General features: G+C 36.9%; 1 protein-coding gene across 3 annotated transcripts in view; it reads left to right on the forward strand.

Annotated features, from left to right (window-relative positions):
* LOC114332841 (scavenger receptor class B member 1-like) overlaps window positions 1–23,489 on the forward strand; it is a 143,600-nt gene that overhangs the window by 85,411 nt on the left and 34,700 nt on the right. For all 3 annotated transcript variants that reach the window (XM_050650472.1, XM_050650470.1, XM_050650471.1), the window contains 3 exons: window positions 7,022–7,225; window positions 14,728–14,855; window positions 15,202–15,473. In XM_050650472.1, coding sequence (XP_050506429.1) covers window positions 7,022–7,225; window positions 14,728–14,855; window positions 15,202–15,473 — 604 coding nt within the window. The remainder of the gene's footprint in view (window positions 1–7,021; window positions 7,226–14,727; window positions 14,856–15,201; window positions 15,474–23,489) is intronic.

A 23,489-nucleotide genomic window follows, 5' to 3' on the forward strand; every position in this document is an offset into this window, starting at 1 on the left:
CTCAAACATAGCAACAAATCACGAACTCAACGACACCTTTGAAAATCTATTCGCTAAATCTTCTTCTTTTCGTAAAATTCAAAGAATTGTCGCTTATCTTTTTAGATTCATCAGTAATATTAAAAAGAAAATAAATAACTCTCCACGAGATACGGATATATTGACGCCACCCGAAATGGAGATCGCTGATCACGCGATCATCAGGTATATCCAAAGTATCTACTTTAAAAAAGAGATTCTTGAATTGAAAAATGCTAAACTCGTGACCAATAAAGCCATTCGTAAACTCAACCCCTTCCTACAACATAATGATGGGCTGATTCGTGTGGGAGGACGTCTCCGACACGCCCCCATATCGTATAATCAAAAACACCCCATTCTACTTCCTTCTAAATGTCGAGTTGTAGAACTAATCTTGACTCAAGCTCATCATAAGTTATTACATTCAGGCGCGCAAACAGTACTTTCGTATGTCAAAATGAAGTACTGGCCAATTGACGGATTAAGACAGATTAAACGCTTAATTCGTAAGTGTGTAAACTGTTTCCGATTCATGACACCCAATTCTGTTCAACAGATGGCAGATATGCATCCCGATCGTGTACTCCCCACTAGACCCTTCCAAGTCGTCTCAGTGGACTATGGGGGGTTCTTCTTAATTAAGTCCTCACATTTGAGGAAGGCACCGCTTTACAAAGCATACGTAGCCTATTTCATTTGCATGAGCACTAAATGTGTTCATATCGAACTCGTCACAGGATTAAGCGCAGAAGCCTATATTCTTACTCTGAAAAGGTTTATTGCCAGAAGATCCACGCCCAGTATTATTTGGAGCGACAATGCCACAAATTTCCATGGGGCAAAAAATGAAATGCGCGAATTCTATGATTTTTTCTTAAATCAAAATAATTCGGAACAGATTAAGGAATTCTGTACTCAAAACTCCATAACTTTCAAGATGGGTGTTCCCCGCAACCCCCATCAATTCGGCCTCCATGAGGTAGGAATAAAGAGTGTGAAGTATCACCTCTATCGAATTATAGGAAATTCCCACTTCACCTTTGAAGTGTTTAACACAGTATTATGCCAAATCGAGGCTATTCTAAATTCGAGACCCATCACTAGGATGTCGTCTGACGCCAATGACTTCGCTTTCCTATCTCCAGCTCACTTCTTAGTTCAAAGAAGTTTAACCGCGCCCCCTGAACCAAGTGTTTCAGAGATACCTGAAAATAGGTTGAATCTTTTTCAGCGTATTAGTAAAATTCAACAGCAATTTTGGAAATTGTGGAAAAAAGACTATCTTTGCCTCCTGCAGCAAAGAAATAAATGGACCGACCCTACTGACCCTGTCAAGATCGGGGATTTGGTTCTGTTGAAGGAGGATGGTACTCCTCCACTCTTATGGCCAACTGCCAGGGTAATAGATGTATTGCCTGGTAAGGATGGTCTAGTTCGTACTGTCAAGATTCACACTACTCACGGTGATTTTCTTCGTGGTATTACGAAAATCGCTGTGATTCCCCTGGAAGATTAAAATCTATCCCTAGGGGGAAAACTTATCGTTTTCCTCCATTTTATCGTTGTTACCCCTTGTGTATATAAACTCTAATTTCTTCAAACATTTCTTATCGTTGTGCACATCTTTGCCAATCCCCTCTCTTCGAGGTGATATAGGCCATCTCTCTCGCCTGTCGCCCCCGGCAATATGTACAATAAGTATATTATACACGGCTCACTAAAATAATTAGTTACGCCCCTGTACTACTGATTACTTAAAATTCAAGTAGTATTTATGTAACCTTTCTGGAAACTCCAGGTTATTGTTGAGACTCGCATTTGAACCCCTCGCCGGGGCAGATCGTCAAAAGCTTCCTAACGAGAATCATCTCTAATCTATCGACGCTCCCGCTATTCGTAAAAAGGCCGCATTTTACCGGCTTTTTTTGCTATCGTTTTATACCGCTCAGATAATTCAATCTGCTCAGTATTATCGACGATGATTTATTTAGCGTATTAGTGAGTGCCTTACAAATGAACCAAATGGATTATGGAATTCAATCAGAGCTCTGATGTGACACGTCATCAAGGAATAAAACTGTAAGTACTCTACATGTATGTGAACATAACTTATTAGTCGTGATACTGTATGCATTTTGAACCATATACCTCTCGTAGCAAATATTCTTTGTGCCATTTATGCAGATAATACTTTAAATTACATATGAAAAATCGTTATCTACTCTTAACCAGCTTACCTATGGGAATATACTCTATAACCGTACAATAAGTATAGGTTACTATTGTTAAGGATACTTTACGTATTGCCTAAACAATAACTTTGGACGATTGGACAACATGTGATAGAAGCATGTCGAAAGGCGGAGGAGAGGACCTCATAGTTAAATAAACTAATGCCAAATATAGGGGTCCGGATCCCAGAAGAGGCTAGTGATGTTACAATCAATACTATCCATAATATTATACGGGGCTCCAGTGTGGCATGAGATCCTCTCGATGAAAAAATATAAAGACATGCTTCTGAGGGCTCAAAGGAAGCCCCTGATCAGAGTGTGCAGCGCATAGAGGACTGTATCAACCGTTGCCTTACAGGTGGTGGCTGGCTCTCTACCGGTGCACATCCTGGCCAGAGAGAGACTCCAAATATACCAAACGGGCAACGGGGCGATATGTTTAGGGCCAATTGAGAGAGCTAGAAGTTTAGACGTGGCAGAGGGAATGGGCAGCCGAAGTCGGAAAGGCCGCCTGGACGAGATCCCTGATCCCGGATGTAGTGAGGTGGTACAGATATCGGCATCGGCGCGTCAACTACTACTTTACACAGTTTCTGACGGGTCATGGATCGTTTCGAGAATGTACCCACCGTATTGAGAAAACTAGGGACGATCTATGTCCCAAGTGTGGTGTGGTGGATGACGCGCGGCATGTCGTATTCGTATGCCCTGAGTATCGCGCGGGGCATACCGAACTGCAGCTGGGCCTGGGATCTCCTCTAGGCGAGCCCCATGAGCTGATCGATAGAGCTATCGACGGCAAACGAGACTTTGAGCAGATCATTGCCTTCGTCACAAAGACAATAAAGCACAAATAAGAAAAAGAGAGGCGGCTGCAAGAGGGATGACCGCTTTATATATATTTTTCTTAAAATATGTTGGTGTTGTGATCGGGCAGTCAGCGGGAGGTGGGCCCTTTACATTCAAACCACGCTGACTGCCTATTTTTACCTACTTATTTTACTTTTTCATATTTTTAGTTATTTATTTTATCGTATTTTATTTATTTACCTATTTAATTTTATTTCTATAAGTTTATATTTCTTTCGAACAATTTTTTTATTTTTCGGTTTTTCCTGTCTGTGTTCTATATTTTCTTTCTTCTCTGTCCTTTCTTTGTTTCTTTCCTTTTTCTTTATGTCTTTTCTCTTTCTTTTCTCTTCTCTCACTGTATCTGTGCTCTTTTCTTCTCTTTTTCCTCTTTTTTCACTCTCGTTTCTCCCTTTGTGTTATGTCTTGTATCGTTTTCTGGGACAGTCAGTGGGGAAGGACCTTTTACATCCGACCTACACAGACTGTCCCATTTTAATTTCCGAATTGAATGGGTGGATGAGTAAGCGCGCATAGATGAAAGTATGAATGAATGGAGTTAAATGAGAGAAAGTATGATGGGGCGGACGAGAAAGAGTTCATAGATGAAAGTATGAACGACTGGAGTTGCTCGTAACTGCCAACTGACATCTTCTGGCTGTATCCATCCGGGATTGGGGGCATCCCGGTCGCCCTAGCTGCGCACGGGTTGCGCCAGACGGTCGCATCGCTGACCGGCCTGGTGCGGGGCGTGAGCGGGAGGTCGGTCCGGGGGTCAACTAGTCCGTGGACTGCACGCTAGGAGTGCCGGAGTGGAGCTATGAGTAAGGTCGACGGGTCAGATATGCTCGCTAAGAGCGGTCCAAGGCCAGGTCCCATCGGCTGGAGAAAAGAGTGGGTGGGTTTATTCGGTAGGCGGCCTGTGATACAGATAGGACGGACCGAATCCGACATACCTGGGACGCCTTCCCAGACGGTCTTGCGAAGATTCCCACCTCCCCAAAAAAAAAGCTATTGCTAATTCAACACGTCAGCAACAACTGATTTTCTCATTCTCCTGGCTCGTCTTAAATATGCTTTCGATGCCCTCTCCTTCGGTTTCCCCCAGTGGTAGTGTGAAGAGGGAATGCGTCAACTCGAATACTCCTACGGCTGTCTCTGGTCGACCGGTCCATCGCCCGCTGTGGCGTCATTTCATTACACCCCCTTCTCTTTGGAAAACAAAAAAAATGTAGCATACATTTTTTGTGCTGTGTGTGCTACACGACTTGGGCTCATCAACTGTGTGGTCTTCGTTGGTTCTTCCTTACTTCATAAACTGGTCCTGGATGGCTGTCAAGAAGATGCTTCGCTCTGTAGATCTTGGGCGTGGTCCTCTCAAATCTATTGGGATAGTGTGCCAAGGCTTTTCTACAACAAATGGTCACATTTGTCTTGCTGGCTTCATCTTTGACAATTGAAGGTATTTTCTTACACGTCGTGGTCCCATCAACAGTGTCGTCTTTTTCGCGATTCGCTAATTGGTCTCGGATGACTAGCTAGAAGGTACTTCCTTCCTTGTGTAGATCTTGGGCGTGATCCCCTCAACTCCATTGGGACAGTGTGCCAAGGCTTTTCTACAATAGATGGTCGCATACTTCCTGCTCGTTACATCGGCGACGATTATTTTCGGTTCGGACCATTCTTGGTTCGGTTCATTTTCGGTTCCTTAAGAATCTCAAAACAAAGAAACTTAATCATCTTTGAACGGGTTCTATATATGTCCACGACGTGGACCTGTTACTGAGGCTGTGTCTTTGCCTGTTGTCAATCTGTGACGTTTACTTGTATGATGTCTTATTTTTGCTCAGGTACCAATTTGTAACGGGTAGTTACAAACTGGTAGTTTTTATTCTGCTCGGGCACCAATTGTAACAGGCAGCTCTTCCAAGATGACAGACTCAGTAAAACACGGGGTAAAAATAAAGTAAATGTATAAAGTAAATAAAGTAATTTTCCCCCATTTTAACTGCCTATAACTTCTAAACGGCCCAAGATAGAAATATGCAGTTTTCGCTGAAATGTTTTATTTTAGTATAAGTTTTGTCTGAATGGATTGAATTTTTTATATCGCTTTTAAATACGAAATAAAATATGGCGGATTTTTGAAAAAAACGTTGTTGACTTTTTTTTAATGGAACACCCAGTATATTTTTTGTAAATTGAAAGAAAGGTCATTCACCTATCCAGCGATATAAAGTTTTTCAAAATCGGTTTTCAAATCACTGAGTAATTAATTTTTAAAATGAGGGGTGCAACGTGGATATCACATACCTAAATAACATAACTGAGCAAAATGATATTATGTTATTTGATTTCCACATTGCATCTCTCATTTTAAAAATTAATTGCTCAGTCATTTGGCAACCGATTTTAAAAAATTTTATATCGCTGGATAGGTAAATGACCGTTTTTTCAAGATACAAAAAATATACTGGGTGTTTTAATAAAAAAGTCAACAACGTTTTTTTTTCAAAAAGCCGCTATTTTTTATTTAAAAGCGATATAAAAAATGGTCACTTACCTAAAAACTTGAAAAAACGGTCATTTATCTATCCAGCGATATAAAAAATTTTAAAATCGGTTGTCAAATGACTGAGCAATTAATTTTTAAAATGAGAGATGCAATGTGGAAATCACATAACTTGGTTAGTTATGTTATTTAGGTATGTGATATCCACGTTGCACCTCTCACTTTAAAAATTAATTACTCAGTGATTTGACAACCGATTTTGAAAAACTTTATATCGCTAGATAGGTGAATGACCTTTCTTTCAATTTACAAAAGAATATACTGGTTGTTCCATTAAAAAAAAGTCAACAACGTTTTTTTCAAAAATCCGAAGTATTTTATTTCGTATTTCAAAGCGATATAAAAAATTAAATCCATTCAGACAAAACTTTTGCTAAAATAAAACGTTTCAGTGAAAACCGCATATTTTTATCTTGAGCCGTTTAGAAGTTATAGGCAGTTAAAATGGGGGAAAATATAAGTGGACACCCGGTATAATTCTATCTTCTGCAAAGGAAAAACAATATTATACTTGTCACTGTCATCCGAACATAATAGTAATATTAAAGTGATACGATAAACAACACAATATATGAAATAACAATTTCGCTACGTTAAATCAATATAGCCATGCATTCGGACCCGGAGAAACCGCATTTCAATTCAATGCGGCAAGGTTGAACAACGACACGCAGTCACTTGTTCGTCGTTACTACCACCCACTGCGGTAACGGTCTCGGTAAGACTCCGCGTCACTACTTAAACGCCCACCTACACAAAGTACCGGCTTAAAGAACACCGCATCTTTGCCATCTAGCTATTGCTAATTCAACAAGTTAGCAACGACTGATTTTCTCATTCTCCTGGCTCGTCTTAAATATGCTCTCAATGCCATCTCCTTCGGTTTCTCCCAGCGGTAGTATGAAGAGGGGTGCGTCAACTCGGATACTCCTACGGTCGTCTCTGGTCGACCGGTCCATCGGCATCGCCCGCTCTGGCGTTATATCATTACAACATTGGCGTACATTTCACTTAATGTTTTGATTTCATTTATTTGAAAATGAATCGTGCTACATGGGAAAAGATAAAATGAAACTACTATATTTACTAAATTTACAATCAAGATGCAATAGAAAATAACAAACCAAGACACGTTAAATGCTACTAGTAGCACTCCTGAATCATAATTTACAATGTATAAACTTTGAAAATCATGATTTCGGATTTACAATGTATATAACATTGTAAATTATGATTCGGTGTGCTCCTAGTAGCATTTAACGTGTCGTGGTTTATTTATTTCTACTGCATCTTGATTGTAAAGTTAGTATATAATATGTACTAAATTTTCTATTTTTTATTTTAGAATGCAGCTGCCTTTACTAAGAAACAGAGCTACTTTCAGCGGGTGGTGTTTGCTCATATGCTAACAGGAATGGACGAAAAACCATTTTTGACAATAGCTGCAGATTCCTTTATAACTGGATATACAGATCGTTTACAGGATTTATCTCGAAAAGTTATGCCTGATATTGTGCCAAAATTGGGTGTATTGGGTGTATTGGCTCCCGTAAGTATATTTTAGTAAATTATCTATATCAGAAGCAATAAAGATCAATGTATTCAATATTTGTGTAAAAGTATATTACTCTACGGAGAAGAAACTTGGAAGCATGACGAAAGCAAAACAAAGAGGCTACAGACTTTTATAAACAGGAAGGTAGGCAATCGCTTTCACTCCTATCTGCTTGTTTACTTCTAGTGCCCCGTTGTATAATATATTCCAAAGTAAGGGTCGCAGGACTGACCCCTGAGGTACACGCGCGGTCATCTCTTTCTTCTTTTTCTTCGATATGCATACGGTTCTTTCAGATAGGTAGTCATTTATTATGTTGGACATACTCTGGAGCCCCAAATTCGACTATTCGGTCTACTATGAGGCTCCAGTTTGCTGAATTAAAAGCATTTTTATGTCCAACAGAACAAGGACCACCCATCTTTTTTTACTTGCCTTAGTAGTGTTCCTTATCCAGGTCACGGCGTCGACTGTCAATTTACCTTTTCGAAATCCATATTGTTGATTTGATAACACTCTCTCATCTTCCAACATACCTTCCAGCCTCTTCTTAATAGGTTTTCCGTAGAACTTACCAAGGCAGTTCAGAAGGCATATTGGCCGATAAGAGGCTGCTGAATCGGGGGGTTACACAGGCTTTAGGATTAGAACTAAGTTCGCTTACTTTGAGTCCCTGGGAAACTCTTGCTTCTGCAGTAGGTCGTTGTGCATTCTTCTGATCAAACGTGGTTTCCCCGTTGCTATTATTTTTATTGCCTCTGGTGGCAGCCCCTCAGGGTCCGGAGCTTTCCTTGTCTTCATCTCCTGACTAGCGGTTCTTATTTCCTCTTCCGTAAACTCCTCTACCATCGTTGGAAATATCTTGATGAAATTTTAATGAACCTTGGTATGAAGGAGGAGTTCAGCTGATTCCACCCATTCCATTTTATCAGCGTCTGCCACTTTTCTTTTTTCTCTTGTCTTTTTTATAGTTTATTTTATATTTCAAAACGGCAAACAGGTGTATGTTCTCAAAAAACTTTTGATAGTGTGTAAAAAATTTTTTATTATCAGCTAAGTACTTTCAAATTTGAATGTTGTGCTGTTCACATGGGCTCAAAATGGTTTGACTCAGCCATGTTTTCTTTTTAATTTAAAAAATAATTTAGATGTGATTTATTCATTTTAAGGGGTTGTTATACCCGATATCTGTGGCTTTTGCCCAGTATCCATGTTTTTTATTGTGTCGTTTAGCAATTGCTCTTCTATGAAGGTTTTATAACAGGACGAAGCTCTGATGATGGCACGTTATGTGTTGAAAGTACTTAGCTGATAATAAAAAATTTTTTACACACTATCAAAAGTTTTTGAGAACATACACCTGTTTGCCGTTTTGACCTATTTAGAAGTGTGTACAAGTCTTGCAGTCTTTTCCAATTTATTTTATATTTGTTTGGCGTGTTTTAGGGGTTACCCTCTCCACCCCTGCCGTATACAACAACTTGGTAGGACAAACAGACCATCCTGTCCATACTATGCCCTTCTTTTTTGCACACAGAGCAGTATGGTTTATTACTGCAGTTTGCGACTGTATGTTCCGTTTGTAGGCAATTATAGCAACACGCCACCCTGCTCTCTTCTTTACATTGGTAGGTGTTGTGCCCGAACTTTAAGCATTTGAAACACCCTACTGGGTTGTGAATCTCCATTATTGGATATCTGACCCATCCTATTTTTATTGCGCCGTACCTCCTCAGCTCTTCCGCTCTGGAGAGGCGTACGGCTATCGTAGTGACTTGTTCCCCATATCTATTTGTTCTTAGAGCCTTATCTTCTATATCTTCCTCAGGAACGCCTGTATAGCTCTTTATCGATTTATTTAGACTTTCCTCGCCAACCCCGGGGTCCAACACCTCGTAATCGTGAAGAAAGTCTACTTTCTTCGAATTGCCGTGTCCATCCCATACATTTTGCTGTCCAGTTCAGCTCTCAACTTCTCCGCAGCCCTTCTTTCCTTTAAGTTTACAAGCAGGTCTCCCCCATTCGTTCATTTTAACTTGTTCACTTGTAGATCGATCATTCCAATATCGATTTTTTATCTCATTTCGCTAAAAGCTTCGTTATATTTTTCCCCCATCTTTATAAGCAGGGCTTCTTCTTGTTCTGCCTTCTTCTCTGCCCATAATTCCTTCCCGCTTACTATCACCTCTCATGAGATATTTTTCCTCCGCCCTACATATTCGAGGGCTTTCCTTATGATCTCCTTGTTAAGGTCGTTACCAGCTACGACCCGTGTCACCTCTGGTGTTCCATCCATCTCTTGCTTAATTTTGGTTATGGCCTTTTCTGCTAGGTCGTATATATCTCCTTCCAATTCTTTTTCTATTCCGACGACGAACGTATACCAAATCGTTTTTTTTTATTTTCTTTCCTCCTAAAGTTCTCAAGGAATTTGATTTCTCCCTCGTTCACTTCCTCTAGTGCTTTTGTCAGGTCCTCCCCCACGTCCTTTTTTATATTTTCTACCCCCTTGTCCTTCGCATCCTTTTTTGTTACTATCAAAAATGTTTTCTTCTCGACCGTTTCTAGTAACCCCCTTGTTTCCACTTTGTCTTTATATGTGCTATCTCCTCCCATTTGCTGTTACATATACTCGTGAAGGTTTTTTTCTCCCCCCATGTTTAGAGGGCCCTTTTAATTTTTTCTTGCTCTTCTCTCTGTCTTTCTTGTTCCATTTTTAGCTTGCAGTGGTCGCATTTTACTTCGTGTTGTACTGTCGTCTTCTTTTTTGTTGTTGGTGGATTTTATGACCCCTAAAAGTTTTTTTATTTCCGTGTTGATCTCCAACTTTTTCCCCTTTTCTTCGCTTAGGTTAGTGAATATTTCTATTAAAAATACCACAAGGAAAAAATTCCTGTACTGGCTGTATACCATAAATCACAAAAAATAAAAACCTTATCTTGTAAAAGATATATTTAAAATCATAGATTTTAAATATATCTTTTACAAGATAAGGTTTTTATTTTTAAATCATAGATTTTAAATATATCTTTTACAAGATAAGGTTTTTATTTTTAATATCTCTATTAGTTTTAAATAATTGATGGAGTCGACCGTTACTTGATGGAAGTTCATTTTATCTCACAATAAAACACTGAAAACTTTTGTTTCCTATACTTCCACAAAATTTATTATTTACAACTATGTGACTATCACTTAAGAAAGGCACTCGGCCGAAACAGCTGTAGTCACATAGTTGTAAATAATAAATTTTGTGGAAGTATAGAAAACAAAAGTTTTCAGTGTTTTATTGTGAGATATATTAGTTTTATATTTAACTTTTCGAGTTTCCTGTTTATTTTTTGTTGTTTGGTTCCGTTACTAAACTTAATACTCTCTTCGAGTCTCTTCCTCATCTGATTTATTCTCTCTAGACTGTCGTCGTTCCTTTTCTTCTTATTGATGGTTTCATCATCAAGCAGGAAAGAGGCTAACACCCTCTCCTGAATGTTTTAAAGCAGGAAAGAGGCTAACACCCTCTCCTGAATGTTTTACCATCCTTATTCTATTTTTTTCGCTTCCTCTTGGGATCTTTCCTCCCCTATCTCATCGTTATCATTTTCACTGTTTTCCGGCATTTCATCCCCTACTTGTGTCGACTTTTTTGGGGCAGTCGACCTGTTTATGTTCTATTTTCTGTTATGCGAGTTTATGCGCTCCCTCTCAAAACTGTTCATTTCTTCTTCTCATTCTTTGTTTAAATCGTCAAGCGACTGTTTCTTCCAATTCTTATTTTCCGTATCCGTTGCATTGTCAGTGTCTCGCCGATGGTCGTGTTCCCCCCCCCCCCCGTCTGTTTAGGTTTTTTTATGTTGGTACTCATATGAATTCCCACGAGTTGGGACGTTCTGGCGCATCAGTGCGCCCTTACCACGCTAAGGCTTGGTTACTTCGGGAGTTGTTATGCTCTAACCCTCGCATCTATCTAGGGGTCGACAAGCCAAGAATTCTGGTCTTGACAACAACTTCTTGTTTTGTCTTAAGAAAAATTCAAGAAATTTTAAAAAATCTTGTCTTGACGTTTTCTTGACATCTTATATCTTGTCTTGACTCACACACACACACACACACACACACACACACACACACACACACACACACACACACACACACACACACACACACATGCTCGTATCAACCCCAGCCCCGGGGAACATGTGTGTTCCAATGGAAAAGTGGAACCCACATGTCCGAAGATCAAACCGGTCACACCCCGTAATGGAGTGGTACCTATCTGACCCCCAAGCTATACCTCCACCCCTCCCCATCGAAGGACATACCGAATGGGGAGGCGTTGATCTTAATGTTACTTTGGATGCCCTGGGTAATGGGACACCCTTTGTATTACTTCATGTGGTTAAGCCACCTGGTTTTAGGGGTAGCTAGAAGAGCTTTTCTCCCTACTAATGACTAAGTTAATTTTTTACTTTACTTTGGACTTGAGTCCTAAAAAAATGTGTTCCGGACATCAAGGCACCAATCTAAATCGGTGTCTTGCTGTCCAGACCGTGTGTGCTCGGTCACTCAGCCGGCGAATTGGCAAAATAAATTTTGTTCTCCTCGACGGCTGAGCGCCCGAAAGGTGTGGCCATCAAGCCCACGTCTGTCGGTACGTGACCTTGATGCTCACATTCCGCGGCTATGGTCCATTTGACCTACCTGAAGGGTACTTAGTGCCTGAAGGGCGACATTTGTGTTTCGATATTCTGTGGTTATCTCAATTTTTCATTCTTAAGGGTTTCCTCTATATCCAGCTAACTGCTGTCTAGGCCGTCTATGTACCGTTCTTTGGTTTTCGTCGTAGTTAGTCAATTCTCTTAATAATCTGCTAGGATGGTTTTTGATATTGTTAAATATTTCATGTGATCTTTCATCTATCATTCTCAGGACTTTCTTTTGTTGCGTATGTCCAAATACATATCTTAATGGGACATATGTAGGTATATTCAGAGCTTCCCTGATCATGTGGTTTTGGATGGTTTGTATTTTTTTCTTATTGGTTTTACACGTGTGCCCCCATGCGGCTGAGGCGTATGTTAGAGTTGGCAAAATTATACAATTTGCCATCCTAATCTTTGTCTTAAATCTCAGTTTACTCTTTCGACCTATTAGCGATGACAGTTGACTCCTAAGGGCTTTAGCTTTGTTGACCGTTTGTTTTACGTGTTCTGTAAAGGTCAGCCTTTTGTCCAACATTACGCCTAGGTATTTGGCTTGATTTGACCATTCAATTTGGGTATCAAATAGGGATAGTACCTCATTTGGTCTGCCTCTTCTTTTTTGGTACATAACGGCCTGTGTTTTGTCAGGATTGACAGCTATTTTCCACTGCACACACCATTCTTGTAGTTCGTCAAGAGCTCTTTGTAGATGTCTTGTTGCAAAATCTGCGTGGGTACTGCTAAAAGCTATCGCTGTATCATCTGCGTATAGACTTAGCAACGATCTGGGTTCAGTTGGGGTGTCTGCCGTATATATGGTATATAGACTTGTCTTGACTCAAGAAATTTCAAGATCTTGAAATTTCTTGATTACCCGATCCGGTGTTTCCCCGGCGACCTTTTTATTGCGTTGCGTGCTGACACGGCCTCGACTGTCACTGGGGGGAGTCCCCGAACTGCATTTGTTTCCTTACTAACGAAAAATTGATGTGTACTTGCATGCTTAAAATAATCATTTTGTATGGTTCGCACATACCTATTCTAAACTTAGCTGTCCAGGATTTCATAAAAAATATTGAACCAAATCGAAACAGTTAGACATCGAAAAGGATTTCGATTATTCGGAGGATGAGATCGAAGTATAAAATGATAGAAATGATTCTGCTCTAGATTTCAATTCTTCTGTAAGTAAAATTAAATACCTCTTCAAAAAAGATCAAACAGTCAGGACAAATGCAACTTAAACTTAACAGTGCTTGCGAGACCATAAATTATTGTAAGATGACTATGCCAAAATTAGATGTGCCTACAAAATGGCATTCAACTTTCAAGATGCTAACATGGGGCTTAAGTGTAAAAAATGCTTTAACTACATTTTGCGACATCGAAAATCTAAATAATTGCAAAATATTAGATAAAGAATGGGTTCTGATTTATAAACTTTGTTAGTATCTGAGAAGCTTTAAAACACTTTCTTCAATACTCGAAGGGGAAAAATATTGCACACTCCCATTGGTGGCAATTGGGGTAAACTTACTTTTAGACAACTGGAAATATTTTCAATCTGCGAGAGATAAAATAAAATAAAGTGCTCAATAAATTAAAATATATTATGTTATATTAAAATAATGTTATCTTTTTCACAAATAAATACGTTTTAGAGTTTTCATTATTAGTCAAGATATTTCAAGATTTCTTGTTTTCTTGACAAGAAATCTTGGTATTGACATAAAACTTCTTGTCTTGTCTTGAAATCTAAAATTACTTCCTGTCTTGATCTTGTCTTGAAATCAAGACAAGATCTTGAAATTTTCAAGAAGTTGGAGATCCCTACATCTATCATATCTTTGGCACGATGCCTTCCACCGTGATAGTGGGGATTGTTTTATTGAGGTTTACTCCTCTAGGCTTTTTATCACGGTTGCCTCCGGATGCAGTGACAGTCTGTATTCACAGGCTACCTGGAGTTTCCACGTAACTGCTGCCTCCCCTGTTACGCGGAATATGGAATGGATGTGTGGTGAGAAAGGTACATTGGGGGGTAAGACATGTCAGACATGAGTCTGACGGCGGATCCCCCCGCACGGTGCTTTAGGGCCCCCTGTCGACCCCCGGCCGCAATGCTGACGTGGGGGAGATTAAATTTTAGGATTAGAGTAGATTTTTAGTATAGACGCATGTTGAGGACTTCCTGGATAGACAGAGTTACCAACGAAGAAGTTCTACATAGAATGGGTAAAGAGCGCGATTTAGTCGTAACCATAAAACGTCGCAAACTGGAATACCTGGGCCATATCATGAGCAATGAACAACGATATGACCTACTTCGGACCATACTTCAAGGTAAAGTGCATGGGAAAAGAGGTCCAGGACGAAGAAGAATATCCTGGCTGCATAACCTGCGAAAATGGTTTAACTCAACCACTACCGGACTTTTCAGGGCAGCAGTCAACAAAGTCAGAATAGCCATGTTAGTGTCCAACATCCGTAACGGATAGGCACCATAAGAAGAAGAGTAGCCGTTGGGTGAAATACAACTGCTGAAGGCGAAGGCCTCTCAACTGCTCGCTTCATTTGCGACGCCTTTTAGCTTCCAGCGGCGGTGTCCGGCGCCCACCCGGTGCACAGTCGCTGGACGCTGGGAATATTCTTGGTTTCACCGTCGTGCTCCCCTCCCAATTTTAGGGGCCACGACCCGTTACTCGGTCCTCCCACCGTCGTCGAGGTAGAATTACAATCCCAGGGAGAGAATATATCTAGACCTAGAGAGTTCATATTGCCATTTTGTTATTTTAGAAAATCGGTCAAACTCCATACAGAATTACTATCAATAATGGAAAGGATGATATTGATAATTTGGGGATAGTAGAAAAATTTAATGGAAAAACTGAATTGGACTATTTTGCTGGAGGACAGTGCAACAGGTAAATTTAAAATATAATTATATAATAAGATTTTACTTATAAAAGTTATTTTTATAAGTGACAAAGTCAAAGTTAGCTATCTAATAGTAAAGAATAATAATAACTTATGTATATTATAACACTAAGAAAACTACGGCCGCCAATGCCCTTACTAATTTACATGTATATATTTTTTATCCCTTTGTTTACCCATAATGACATTATGTTTGGGTTAGAAGTTCTCAAAAATAACTCACTAAAGAAAAATTTCTAAATTCGAAAAAAATTTAGACAAAAACTAATTATACAAAAATTAAATTACTTTGAAATCAGTTTTATTAGTAAGGCTCCTTTATTTTATTTCTAGTATCAATTCAACAGACGGCACAATATTCCCACCAAGAAAAGTCCAGAAAAAAGAACCTCTCCATTATCTCTTACCTGAAGGATGTCGACGATTTCCTCTAGTCTTTAACTCAGAAACCACCGTGTTAGACGGTAAAGTCCCAGTGTATCAATACGTACACCCAGAAGACTTGTTCGATTCCGCTGATGAGAAACCCGAAAACGGATGTTTCTGTATGGATAGCGGTCAATGTCCTCTGAAAGGTGTTTACAACGCATCCTCATGCAACTATGGTAAGGAAAAATATAGTGTCTTTAATATAATGTTTAGTCCTGTTTAGTCGGTGGTCTCCAATAGACGCTGGACGCTGCCTACAGCGTCACACCGTAGGTCGCTGCATACAGCGTCACGCTGTAGGTCGCATCTGTACGTTTAATACAATAAATAATAAAAATATCACAAGGAAAAATTCCTGTACTGGCTGTACACACGGACCATAAATCACAAAAAATAAAAACCTTATTTTGTAAAAGGTATATGTATTTAAAGTCCCTAAAAAGGACTGTATCACAAAACGTTTTCGGAATCAATATTCCATCAAAAAAGGTTTTTCCTTTCTTACACACCAATAACCTATATCCTTCCTGTCCCATCATTGCAAAAAAATTTTTTCATCTCCAGATACTTTGATGTCGGGTCTCTGGATGTCTCAGTCTCCTCATTAATACTTTTCTTATTTATATTCACATCTAGTAATACATATTTCTTCAGCCAAACTAAATATATATCATCTTTTATCTATTTTGTTGGATGCTTCTATTAATAAATTACACCAAATATCAAGCTCATAACATCAGCTTACCCAATAATATAATTTTCCATCTAATGTAATGTAGTAATAATTGCCTACCCTAAAGAAAGTATTAATTCACTTCTTTTTGATTCTACAATTTAACTTTCATCCATTATACTTATTTAGGGTAAATTTATTTTTAATCCCAACATATTAACATACAATTTATATTCTTTTAGCTGAATTAACTTCACATATTAGATTCTGTCAAGGTGCGGTGTCAGTCTGGTAATGACGTCCTTCCGGGGGTCATTCCGATCAGTTGTCACCTAAACTCTGCCATGTAAGGTTATACCTTCACTTTTCCAACCAATATGGTTGATGTCATGTGATGCCAGGGGTTAATCTGGAAATATTTTAAACATCTTTCAAAATCAGATAATATAATGTAACCCCAACTGTTTAAAATAAATTTAAGGGTTTTTACCCGTACATTTTGGTGGCTTAAAGCATGTTAACCTGTAAGTATAACTATCTATTAATTGTTTTTCACCTTTGTCAAAATTTAACCTTACGTTTGTTTTACTTATAGAGTTATACTTATTTTAGGTGATAACACTGATGATGGAATATTGATTCCGAAAACGTTTTGTGATACAGCCCTTTTTAGGGATTTTAAATACATATAACTTTTAGAAAATAAGGTTTTTATTTTTTAATAAATTATAGTTGCGGAGTTAATTCATGCTGCCTATAAGGCAGCATGAAACTGATGTACGTGACTTCACAGGCGGTGGTCACTAATAGACGCCGTATTCTGCGTACATCGTCATGCAGTAGGTCGCGTCTGTATGCGTTATACAATAAATGATAGATGTGGTCTCTATTGGACGCCGAACGCAGAGTCTATCTGCTATGAGCGACTTAAAATGTTGGATGCAGCGTCTTCAGTTATTTTCGAGCATTGCAGCGTACGGCTGGTATGCGTTTTAACTTGGCAAAATGATTCGATTAATTCATAAAAAATACGTTAATAGATTTGGTCAAAAGTCGCAGGTCAATATATATACAGTATGTCCCTGTAAGTTGTATCCATATGGAAAACTTTTTTTATTCTTAATTTTACGGAAGAAGTTATTCTTCATAAAAAGCTCTGCATGGTCCAAAATCTAAGATTTAATCATCAAATATCAATTTTTTGAATATTATACGCGGTATGTCAAAAAGTTTCACTCAAGAGTAAAGTAGCTTTATTTTTCACAATATTGAAAATTGCTATTATGAAAAGTTGTTTGGAATTAAAAACTATATAATATTCTAATATGCAATTACATCGTTGTAATTGAAAATTTTTTTTTTGAAAAATTATGGATAACTAACATTATTTTCAGTTATTTCAATTCTGATAACTCTTTTATTATTAATTTTACGAAAAAAAGTGATTCTTAATAAAAAGTTTTGGATGCTCTAAAACCTAAAATACAACTATCTTATATCAAATTTTATCAATTTTATACGAGGTATGTCAAAAAAGATAAATTTAGATCAAAAGTAAAGTACCTTTATAGTTCAGAATATTTTAATTAAAAGGATGTAATTACATACTGAAACATAATTTTAATTCTAAATAACTTTTCATAATAACAATTTTCGATATTGTATAAAATAAACGTATTTTACTCTTGAGCGAAATTCATATTTTTTGACATACCTCGTATAAAATTGATAAAATTTGACATAAGATGGTTGTATTTTAGGTTTTAGACCATGCAGAACTTTTTAATAGGAATCACTTTTTTTGTAAAGTTAATAATAAAAGAGTTATCTGAATTGAAATAACTGAAAAAAATGTTAGTTATTCAAAATTTTTCAAAAGCAATTTTCAATTAGAAGGATGTAATTGCCTACTAGAATATAGTTTTTAATTCCAAACAACTTTTCATAATAGCAATTTTCAATATTGTGAAAAATAAAGCTACTTTACTCTTAAGTGAAATTAAAACTTTTTGACATACCTCGTATAATATTCAAAAAATTTGATATTTGGTGGTTAAATTTTAGGTTTTGAATTAAGCAGAGCTTTTTATGAAGAATAACTTTTTTTCGTAAAATTAATAATAAAAAAGTTTTCCACGTGGATACAACTTACAGGGACATATATAGTAGATATACAAAGTCTACCTTAGTAGAACGTAGTTTGCCTCACTATCAAGATAGGGAAATCAATGTGTTAGAGAGAGAAGTACCTTTCCAATGAGTAAGAGTGGGATAGATGCTGACGTCACAGCGAAGGAATCTACATTACCGACTCTCATAATTAAGCTATTATCCGCTAGTTGGCGCCATTTTTTGTCCAATTCGCCATTTTTATTCCAATTCGCCATTTTTATTCCAATTCGCCATTTTTAGTCCATTTCGGTATTAGGCAAGCGATAAAAATTATAAAAACAGTTATTAAAAACATACGATGAGAAAAAATAAGTGAAATGAATAAATGTAAATAAAAAAGTGTTTTAATAGTGTGTAACATATTTTACACATTTTTAAAATACTTTTTTTTCATTCGTTCATTTATCATAAGTGTGTACGAAACATATTAGTCTTTTTAAAAAATAATTGAAATAACTAATATGCCAGGAAGTCTTTAATAATACTATTAGTGTAGGAAACAGAGGTTGAACCTTGCAAAATGGACACAAGTCCGGTTTTATTTTTTTCTGGTATATCGAGGGGAGCTTATTATGAGACTAACTTTTTCTTAAAAAATTTTGCCCCGGAACCCCCCTTTTCACCCCTTTAAAGGGCGTAATTTGTGGTTTTTGCGGAACGTAGCCCTTCCTATACCTTTTGAAAAAAATTTCTTTTATAGAAATATGAAGAGGACTATATTTTCTACGATTTATTTCCCAATAACATATGTCTATCACCCACAGTTTAGTGGAGGTGGGGCCCCAAAGTTGACAAGTTTTTAAAAAAGATGTTTTTTAAAAAAATTAATTTTTCCTAACTGTAATGGAAATTAAGAAGAAATGTTGCGACAGTTATTCACAAATAAGTGACTGATTTTTTTGGTATAGGTTTCACTTAAGGGTAATTGCCCTTTTTTTAATTACAGGGTGTTACATGTTAAAAAACACCTTTTTATACCATCTGAACCGTTTATGATAGAGTAAATAGACTTTCAGCGATTACCCATGTGCTGGTGCTATTTACAAATCTGTATAATGCACCCCCACTTTTTCCCCGGAACCACCCCAAAAAAAGGAAACCTATACCAAAAAATCAGTCACTTATTTTTGAATAATTGCCGCAGGATTTCTTCTTAATTTACATTACAGTCAAGGAAAATTAATTTTTTTTAAAACATCTTTTTTAAAAACTTGTCAATTTTGGGGCCTATGCTGATGGAAAATAAATCGTAGAAAATATAGTCCTCTTCATATTTCTATAAAAGAAATTTTTTGCAAAAGGTACAGGAAGGGCTACGTTCCGCAAAAACCACAAATTACCCCCATTAAAGGGGTGAAAATAGGGGTTCCGGAACGAAATTTTTTAGTTAGTCTCATAATAAGCACCCCTTGATATACCAGAAAAAAAAATAAAACCGGACTTGTGTCCATTTTGCAAGGTTCAACCTCTGTTTCCTACACTCTATATTTTTTTTCAACTAACTAAATAATAATAAATAATTTAACGTGAAATAAAAACTCCATGGTGTAGTTGGTATAAAATTTTTAATGAATAATTAAAATTCTACAAAATCCAAAAGGATTACATTTATTGTTCAGAACGTTTTCGGACTTATCAGTCCATCATCAGTTAACTCCGTGCCCTTACAAAATAGCCACAATGTCAAACACTGGTTGTGTTAAATGTTCGAACTACATAATAAATACAATAAAATAGTGTGATTTAAAGTCGATGACAATGGATTGCCTCCAGCAACATGTGAATGTTCTACCTTTACATAGTTTTTTTATTACGTCTGCTTTAAACCACGTTAAGGGCCGGTTGTTCGAACGCTAATCAACAATGATCATTATCAAATATTTAATTACTGTCACCAACTGTCAATGTTAAATTGGATTGCGTTGCTGAAATTATAATTATTGATTACAATTATGAAATTACTTAATCAATTATGTTAATAATTGTTATGTTAATTGATTAACTAATCTCATAATTATAATCAATTATGTTTTCAGCAACCCAATAAAAGTTGACATTGACAGTTGGTGACAGTAATTAATATTTGATAGTGATCATTGTTGATTAGCGTTCGAACAACCGGCCCTAAGTCTGCCAGTTGCAAGGACACGGAGTTCACTGATGATGAACTGATAAGTCCGAAAACGTTTTAAACAATGAAAGTAATCCTTTTGGATTTTTTAGAATTTTAATTCTTCATTAAAAATTTTATACCAACTACACCAGGAAGTTTTTACTTCATGTTAAGTTATTTAACTAGATGGTATACAGCCAACTTTCGGGAACTATCCCGTTTTATTTTTTTTTATAAATAATAATAATTAATAGATACATTTCTTGTGGCATTTCAAGTCGGGCAAAACAAATTGAAAGATTACACTCGACTGATAACGACACAAATCGGATGTTCCAGCGACCGACAAACGCTGTACGCAACCTACGTCATTTATTGGAGACCATATACACCAGGAAAATAAGGCAAAAATATACCATGTTCGGGACACTTGAGCAGCCAGGTTACAAAAGGGTTTTTTGGGTACTTGAAACAAATAGATAAGAACTTCTGTTGAAGTGGAAGTAAAGGGAAAGATAAACTCCAACAGAAGTAAGGAACAAAAAAGAATCTAACTTAGATGTAAGCTAATGGGACAAAATGAAGAGAGCAGAAAATAGCTTCTCGCTGGAGAGGCTGAAGTAATAAAAGTAGGTACTACTGGTGTAGTAGTACCTATTATGTAGGGGGAAATAATGAGATGTAGAAATAGATGGACTGAAATAATAAAAGTATGAATAGACATAGGCAAACTGAATGGAGTTGGCTAGCAAGAGATGCAAGAGAACAACTTGACACTCAAGGATGGATACGGCTCGTTTGCATGCCTGTCGAAGAACATTAGCTCAAAGCAGATAATGATGACTAGAAAAGGTAAATACTAAAATAAGAATTATGTACTGAAATTAGATAAAGAAGAATAATTGATAAAGAAGAACAAATTAAATAACACTAACAAATCATGGGCGCCAAGAAAATTATCTTCGATCACTCTCCCAGGTATCTTACACTGCTGTCAAATATTAAATATATAAGTAAATGAAAATATAAAGGAAATAAGAATAAATGATATACAAAATAAGCAAATATTTATTAAAAATAACTACCTAGATTTTTGACAATCTTTGAGTTAAACAATGCATGTAATGTGACTAACATGACAAAAGTTATCGTTAAATATGATATATCATATAACAACAGTCCTGTTATAAGTATGTACAAGCCTTAGATACCTCTTACATATACATAAGGTACAACTAACATGAGACTTCTACCAAATGGTTATAGTACGCTTGCTACGTACCACTAAATTGAAACCGACAAAGATGAAAATAATATAAATAAATAGGCATAAGCCTGACTACGAGAAATATACTATAATGAATATATAATGAATACTATAATGAATATATAAAAATACTATAATGAATTAATCAAAGTTAATGAATGAAGGCTAAAGAAATGAAATTAAATAAATATACAACAAAACGACGAATTAACCGAACAAATGAAGTAAAGTGAATAAATAATAAACTACAGTAAAACCTGTCAATTACGGTCACTAAAATGACAGAACTATTGGCCTATATAAAACCAGGCCGCTAATACCAGGTTTTGTAGTCCACAAATTTTGGTTTGGGGAACTTTGAAACTGGCCGGCTAGTTCAGGTGGCCGGTTTTGACAGGTGGCCGTTAACATAGGTTTTACTGTATTTGGGAAACAAGCAAGTAATATTACACAATAAATATCAAACCAATAATAAAGTATAAAACCTAATTTCTCTAGGCTTATTCCTGTGCACAAGAAATTACCGTAGATCGTAAATAAGTTTGGGAACCTACTACATTAATATACAAATATGTCGTATAAAAAAAACAGAGGTAAGCTAAATCTGGAAAAAAAATTAATTAACATAGTGCATTAAACCGAGAGTCTGATATATAAAAACCAATAGTTACCCAAAGCACATAAACTTAAATGTTCCCAAACAAATCCCCTCATCGAACGACTTCCAGATAAAGTTCGATGCTTCAATCCAAAAATGAGCACACGGAGAGTGCTAACCTGTCCTATTCGTAGGTGCAGGTGGAAAGATAACAGAAAATGGGACTGGAATGTCCCAAAGTGTGTTTCCCAAATGACATACTCCCATGATGACTTGACTGTGGCTGTAATGGTTTCCCTAGGTGGTCAAAGGGGCTACAACTTCACAGGATGGTTTCTCCCAAATGGCGGTGATTTTTATTCAGATTCCAAGAGGAGTTGTGTTACCCACATGTCGCCTCACTCCAGACAACCATTGGTAACTTTTCACTTTAAAATTGCTTGATGTTGAATAAAATAATTATGATGGAAATCAACCGCCATTTTATGGTACCTACTACCCACCTCACATCCACAAGCCAAGTGTGGATCGTTCCTCTCTCCTTCAAAGCGGAGAATCTAAAACGACCACAGAACATGAGTTAAATGTCACGGAACGATTCGACAAGTACTTATGCTCCGTAGACGCCGAACTGTGACGTCACGTAAGTAGTCTTTTACGAGAAAATTAGAGAAATTAATTAAGCGATCAAAAGAAAATAATTATAAAAATATTTAAAGATCTAATTTCGTAACGTGAACCGTTACATACTGTATACCTAATACATTATAAATACAAAAATGCCCGTCACAGTTCGGACGAGAATTGTAGTTATTAACAAATAAGCTTCAAAAATCGCATTTTTTTCGTTTAAATCGCTACAGGTAAAAATAGGGTACTTAAATATCTTACTTATAGTATCCTTCTTTTAATAGATGAGCAAAGGTTTAAAATGACAGTTTTTGAATTTTAATCCGATTCTTTGTTGCCTCGGAAATTTCTAAATGAAATTAAAATTTCGAAAATAAAAAATTGCTGTAACTTTTGCGAAAATGACGTTAAGACTTTCATATTGCACGAAGAGTTGAGTCAAATAGTCCGTATAATGCACGAAACAAAAATGTTTAAGACGATTCGTCAATTAGTTTAAATATTATTCAATTTGTTTATCACAAAGAGAGTTCTTTGCAATATCACTGTTCAGAAAATAATAATGATATAGCAATTCTGTGGAAACCACGCGAAAGAAGAATAGTTATATTTTCAAAGCATTTAATTCAAAACTACTTTGTTTATAATTAAGCAACCTAACTAGCGCCATTTTGAAGTTTAAGGTATATAAAAAAATCACTGGGAAAATCCCAATAGTTGGCTGTATACCATAGTTTAA

The sequence above is a fragment of the Diabrotica virgifera genome, chromosome 5, assembly GCF_917563875.1.
Source record: "Diabrotica virgifera virgifera chromosome 5, PGI_DIABVI_V3a".
In the NCBI taxonomy this organism is placed as follows: Eukaryota; Metazoa; Arthropoda; class Insecta; order Coleoptera; family Chrysomelidae; genus Diabrotica; species Diabrotica virgifera.